This window comes from Lolium rigidum, chromosome 1 (assembly GCF_022539505.1).
Source record: "Lolium rigidum isolate FL_2022 chromosome 1, APGP_CSIRO_Lrig_0.1, whole genome shotgun sequence".
NCBI classification, from domain to species: domain Eukaryota; kingdom Viridiplantae; phylum Streptophyta; class Magnoliopsida; order Poales; family Poaceae; genus Lolium; species Lolium rigidum.
The window spans coordinates 356809121-356816124 of NC_061508.1; the positions used below are offsets into that span (position 1 = coordinate 356809121).

Below are 7004 nucleotides of genomic sequence, written 5' to 3' on the forward strand. Positions count from 1 at the left end.
TTAGATGCGCCAGAGTCTAGAATCCATTCTGTATCATTCTCATTAGTAGCAAGAGATGCCTTTTCAGAATTACCTTCATCCGTGGAGACGAAGTTAGCAAAGTTTCCATTGGCAACAACATCCACTCCTGCATCTTTTGACGTCCCATTGTCCACTTCAGTCACCATGTGTGCACTCTGACCACCAGAGTTTCGGTGTGTCCTCCTCTACCTCTAGCAGTTTGACGTCCCGAGTATCCACCTCTGCCTCCTGCCATCCTGCTACTTCCCCCTCTGTTATATCCCCTGCCTCTACCATGAGTGGGGCAGTTCCATTTTAGGTGACCAGTCTCCCCACAAATGAAACAGTCCCTAGTCTCTTTCCACTCTCTGCGCTTGGTCACGACAAACGTTAGAGCTGACACAACTTTCTCATCTGTTGATTCCAGAGAGAGCTGTACCTCCTCTTGAGCCATTGCTGCAATGACCTCGTCAAGAGTGGGCAAGGAGGTGTGGTGCATCAGAGATGCCTTTCTGCCATCAAAGCACTTATTTAGCCCTTCCAAAAACTTAAGCACACGCCTGCGTGCTATCCACTTGTGCCCTGACTCGATAGAGGCTGCATCATAGAGTCTGAGAGGGTCACATTTATCATGATCAGCCCATAAGGCTTGCGGCTCTGCCACATATGCCATCACTGTCATGTTCCCCTGGCGGAGATGGCGAATCTTCCCATCAATCTGAGCAATGAGCATGACATTGCCTTTACCAGAGTAGTGGGTGGACAAGGTCTTCCATATTTCAGCAGCTGTGGACAGCCCCTCCACGGAACGCCCAATGGAGGGCACCACCGAGTTCAACATCCACCTAATAAGCAGAGAGTTGACGGTTTTCCACTTCTTTCCCTCAACACTAGTCCTGTCTCCTGGTTCTTTGACAGTGCCCAATAAGTACCCATCAAGATCTTTCTGATCCACATCCAACATTGCCCTCCGAGACCAACTCGGATAGTTGGTAACCCCCTCTAGCTTGATGTCCGTGGGTGACATGTCAATCTTCTTAACCACTTTTTATCGAGGAACCATGGCCTCAGAGCAACCCCGTTTTGAGAGAAACAGTGTGAGCTGCTCGAGAGCCGCCACAAGCCCTTTGGACTTACCCATCTGCACTCTCGCCTTCACCCAACAAAAACAACAAATAGCTTCGGGGCATGCTTACCAGCAACCTCCTTTCACCAGCAGCAGGCACACACAACTTGAGAAACCACCACCCCTGCTTCACTCCTTGACGAGCAGTTGCACGCAGTAGCAAGAACCACAATCCAGCTTGTCCTTTTCCTTCCCCTTGCACGCAGCGCCACCTCGTCTCCTCTCCGCCGCGTAGAACCACTGTTGTTCCCTGCCGGAACCGGCTTCCCTTCAGGTCCCTGTCGCCTTGCTCTGATAGCATGTTGGAGCACCAGCTCACCTCATCTTTAGTCCTGGTGGATGGTGTGATTTCTTCTCTCTTAGGGTTAGCTCTCCTCGAACTTCCTCCTTTTATAGGTCAGCACCCACATGAGCTTGGACCTCTTGGACCAGAAACATGTCCAGTGTTCAATAATATGTTACAAACGGTTCCAAAAAAGCCAAACTCGTGTAGTACCTTATGAAATCTGAACACATGAGAAGTGGCTTCCATCCTGGAAAACAACCTCCACACATCAAAACTTACACATGCATTGTAGCATTGTTGTTCTTGATACAAGTCCAAGAAAATTGACCAACTTTGCTTGATTGCAGAGAAGGTGCCACATGTAATGCTCCTATTCCGAAGTACTCTTCAGCAAAAACCTCAAAAGGAAAAGAAAAAGTGATCCTCATGTGCTAAAGACACTTTCCGCTTAATTAGCCAAAACTGTGGATTTACCATCCCTCCGCCGCCCACGTCGTCTGCACCAGGTCGCCGCCGTTCCGCGCTCCCCGTCTGCCCTCCTCGACGCCGCGGTCCACCCCGAGCTCCGGCGCCATGTTCAAGAAGCGAGTCCCCAATCCCCCATGCCAATTCCTCTTCTCATACCTAGATCCGTCGCGATTTAGATTCGTGTCGTCGAGACTGGAACTTGCTAGTCCTTTTCTTTTTCTCGGGAGATCTGTTCGTGTAGTCCTCCATCGCCGGTAGTACGGGTTTAGCTTCAGAGTCTTGAGAGAATCTAGTAGTGCAATTGGACGGAGATGTAAATTTTCTTGCTCCTGCCATGGACGAGTACCTCTATGCCGCTCTAAATGCCTTATGATTAACATGCATTGTTGTGCTCATTGCCATCATTTGCATTCTATGCAAGATTTTTGTACCACATGAACAGACTCACCATGACAAACGCCTGCTCTCTTATTTATCCGTAGGTTCTCTTCCGAGGATATATCAGGGCAGAATCAGGTCAAGGCGTCTGTGCAGCGGAGAATCCGGCAAAGTATCGCCGAGGAGGTTATCTGCATACCCCACTATTTCTCTTTCGTTTCAGACTCTCCTCCCTTCTGGTCAGCTATACACTCAAACTAAGTTTCTTATTGATTGCAGTACCCTCTCCTTGAACCTCTGCTGGAGGACATGCTCCCGAAAAAGTCGCCAATGATCGTGGTTAAATGGTTTGTAGATTCAGCTTGCTTTGTAGCTGTTGGATGAATTATCTCTCTCGATTAATTAGCCTGGTTAATAGCCTGCCTTTATGTCTGTGTGATGCTGATGACATGCTGAGGGTTACATGGTGCTATGTTTTCGACATACTGAGTGTTACATTTGGCTATTCTTTTTTTTTTCCCTACATCGAAATTTAGAATACATGGAGTAGATTATTAGATTGATAAGCAAAGACTAATTTAGCTTTTATTTGTTGCAAGATTGTGGCCTTTCTAATGCAGTTCGTTTCTGTCCCTAGCCAAAATCATCTGAATCTTGTGGTGGTGAATAACGTCCCTCTGTTCTTCAACATCCGTGATGGACCGTACATGCCGACGCTGCGCCTTCTTCATCAGTGTAAGTTTGTTCTCTCCGCACCCATTTTCCTTTTCCCCTAGATGTACATCACAGTGTATGTAATTTATTTATTTATATGTTTGGGCGTGCCTATCTGCTAGAGAACTAGAGTACTATTGTTCTAAGTGTTTACCTGTTGAAGGGTGTTAATCAGAATGGATATTATACAAGTTGTAAATTTTAAGCATCAAAATATCGAGAAAGAAAAATACTGATAGTTTGTTTCTTGTATGTTCTGAATATCTCATAGTGTGTCATATTTTCGTACCAATTGGGTAAACGGTCATGTTATAACATGTATTGCATACACATGATTTTTCAAGGGAAAATTTGCTACGGGACACCGTTATATTCTGGTCTTTGCCAAAACACACCATCGAAACGTGTCTTTGCCCAGTACCATTATAATTTTGCGGTACATTTGCCACAACACACCGAAAGCCAAAAAAGGAAAGTTTGATTAATTTTTTACTTAGGATGACCATCCACGTCTTTAGACAGGTTTTTTATGTACTTAAACTTTTGGCCCGCTGGTTCGTAGATATCAATTGCTGCTTGAACGGGTTTTCTCTAGGTCCCTGTTAATATGTACGTATGAATTCCTGATGTAAAAAATGGTGCTCTTTTACGTGCCGTGTCAGTTCGTACGTATATATGTAATTGGCAGGGAATCACGGCAAAACATTACCCCTTGGGCACCCAGCCATGTCGCCGTCCATGGCCGCCGGCAGATCATGTTCCAGCGCGAGGGCTCCGGTGATTGTAGATGAGGGCACCGGTGAGAGTGGCCGAGAGCGCCGGTGAAGGGCCTGGAACCCTCCTGGGCGGTGCTGCACTTGCCTCCCTGCAGCAGGTCACCAATGGTGAGGATACGACGAGGCCGGCCAATGAGTGTCCCTGGGGTGAGAAGAGGAATGGTGGCGGCCGCACAAGATTAAGGACTCCGGTTCTAGAATCCTGCTAGGGCCTTCATCCCCTTCATCGCTACCCATATGGAAGAAAACCAGTTTGGTTTGGTTTTCTGTTTCTCTAGATGGGAAGGAAAAAACCTGGCTTGATTCTAGCTAATCTAGTAATTTCGTGATAAGATAAATAGATATTTCCGTTTTTGGCTTTTGGTGTGTTGTGGCAAACGTACCGCAAAATTGTAATGGTATTGGGCAAAGACACATTTTGATGGTGTGTTTCGGCAAAGACAGAAATATAACGGTATCCCGTAGCAAATTTTCCCTTTTCGGAAACAAAATAATTGAACTTCGAGATGCATATTTTCAGCATGGGGTGCAAGCATAACTAATTGCAAAACATCCACATTCCAAGATACTACCCCCCTTTCTTGTGCTAACTTATGCTTACATTTGATCAGATCCGGAGATCATGAAGAAATTCCAAGTCGACAGAGGTGCTATCAAATTTGTTCTCTCTGGTGCCAACATAATGTGCCCTGGACTGACATCGCCCGGTGGTGCCTTGGACAGTGGAGTCGAGGAGGAAACACCAGTGGTACAAGACTAATCTCTTAAGCTCCAATTCATCCATTTACAGATCTAATATGCATGAATCTCATCTACTTGAGTAGACTGTCTGGTAGCAACGTAACAATTCTATACTTTAGTGCCTTTCAATTATTCTCATGTGAGTTAAATTTGGCAGTCTGCAGATTAGTGTACCCTCTTTTAACTAGATCATGGCATGGTAATTACGTGATATCAGTTACTTATGCATCCTAGTGCACTTATGCACATCAATGATAAAAAGCTTACCTCCCCTGAGCATGCTGACCACCAGACTTATTTTTTATCTCTTGAAATTTATGATTGTCAGGCTATCATGGCTGAAGGCAAACAACACGCATTGGCAATTGGATTTACAAAGATGTCAGCGAAAAACATGTAAGCTCCTTTTTGAAGTATTACTTACTAATGATGCTTCCAAACCTATGAATTATACTTCTGGAGTGTGAAAACCTTGGACTCAGTGCCTGCTTCCTCTGTGGAGGTTTCTTTTTGACTCCGTACTAATGTTTCCTAACTGTTGATATACACTTGTGGCGCTCTCCTTAGTATTATGTGCCTTATATTCTAATAGTGCATACAAATTAAGTCTCAACATAGCCGAACATTATCCAGATACACATATAAACTTAAGCTTCCCTGAATATTACATCCCATTCATTCTTTGTTAGTATCATCCCATGCATTTAGCTGCGGGTAATGCTGCTCCTGAAATTCTGATTTTTTTTGCAGAAGCACCATTAACAAAGGAATTGGAGTTGACAACATGCACTATCTAAATGATGGCCTGTGGAAGGTACTACTCTGCTTTTATCTACATCATTGCATTTAGTTGCTATATACTATATAGGCTATTTTGCTAACTTCAACTTTCATGCCGTTTGACAGATGGAGCGGCTCGAATAAGTAGAATTGCAGAGGAAGCAGGATTTGCGACATGGTCATATGGAACTGTAGCCAGGCGCATCATGTGTTGTGTAAACAGAGAAAATAGCCAGCAACGGTGTTCGCCTGAGTGAATCCTCTGAGTTTAGGCAAACGCTTTAGTTGGTAATGTTTTGCTGCTAAGATTCTTGTATGATGTCGCATCGCTGATCATTTGCACTTTTATATACCAGTAACAGTTCAGAACAAGACAATAGTTCTGCTCTTTTTGCCAACTTTACTTTGTTGTTTATCTACCAATGGCATTGCTGCAATTCTGCCATAATACGAAGAAATACTTTAGCTCACATAAGGACATCTCGGAAAAAGGTTAACATCTCAAGATGAACAGGGACAACAACAGAAACGGCTTCAGCCTTGCTATTTTCCTTGGCCGAGCGAGAAGGACGACAACAAGTGGAAACTGCAAACTCAACAAGGCAAAATGAACTAACAATTTTGGATGACATCATCATTTTAGTTTAACTTTTGCACAAAAGAGGGTAAAGGGTACCCTATTGTTGCCCCACTTGCATCTATAGATGTTATTTAGCGACAAACATGTCTAGGACTATTAGCGAATATTGTTTAACTTGTATTCAGTGTGCACACATGAACGAGGAGAAGTAGAATTCGTATTACTAGAGATTGCTTCGTGATTTCATTTTCTTTGTTAAGCATTTGATATCCACAAGCGCAGAGAGAAAGACTGGTTGAACAGAGAGTGGCTTGTGGCCATTCGTCGACGCAAATCGCAGAAACGAGGAGGATGTAGGTACCAAAGAGAAAGCGAGAACATACCATCGCGACCACCTACTCCCTTTTAATATAGAACACAGTAATTTCGTGCGCTCTGTACATCATGTGCTCCCATATGTCGCATTTAACAGAATCCATTCCTCCTTTATAAAAAGGAACATAGCGTGAAAAGGGCATACAATCTAGAGCGAGTTTTCGGCTTCGTATGACCATGTTGACGAGACAAAATAGCACTGTACAACGAATTAGTAGGTGTGGGAGGCATGAGGAACAATGCGATCATCAGACTTAGATCCATTTACTGTCCAAAGATTATACTACGTACTCAGCTACATTTGCTTCCAAAGTCGGCATATGTTGAGATTTTGGAGACATGATTTCTCCGTGTTAGTCACGGTGAGGCCATGACGAACATTTCTGCAAGTCGTTCTGCGTTTGGTGTCTCGATAAATCGTGGCGTGCTAGATGCCTAGGCTGGAAAAAATACCTTCCGGTGGCATAAAAAAATTCCCCTGTGGTTCAAACTGTGCATCTCCAAGGGAAGAGGAATGTGGTTCCAGTACCTTGATCTTTTCTAGTTGCCCAAGTAGCAAATGATACAGTTTTCCACGTATGCAAACGGCGTGACGCAACATGCTGAGCGACCGTTTGCGTCCGCCGTGACCGGAAATGCGTCTGGGTCCTGCTCCAGTGGGGCGACGCAAAGTGACCGGGCAGTCCGCGACGACGCAAACCTGGCCCAAATATGCGTCAGGTTTGCGTCTCCGCGGACGCTCCGCGGTCGCGTAAAGTGTCCGTGTTGGGTGCATCCGGG

At 44.9% G+C, this 7004-nt stretch overlaps 1 protein-coding gene across 1 annotated transcript; it reads left to right on the forward strand.

Moving 5' to 3' along the window:
- The first annotated feature begins 1928 nt into the window (after nucleotides 1–1928).
- Nucleotides 1929–5638, forward strand: LOC124684677 (malignant T-cell-amplified sequence 1-A-like). The gene is made up of 7 exons (XM_047218948.1): nucleotides 1929–2444; nucleotides 2538–2605; nucleotides 2896–2993; nucleotides 4360–4496; nucleotides 4818–4885; nucleotides 5240–5303; nucleotides 5396–5638. The coding sequence occupies exons 2-7, from the start codon at nucleotides 2568–2570 to the stop codon at nucleotides 5411–5413; spliced, it is 423 nt and encodes a 140-aa protein (XP_047074904.1). The 5' UTR covers nucleotides 1929–2444; nucleotides 2538–2567; the 3' UTR covers nucleotides 5414–5638.
- Nucleotides 5639–7004: the final 1366 nt, after the last annotated feature.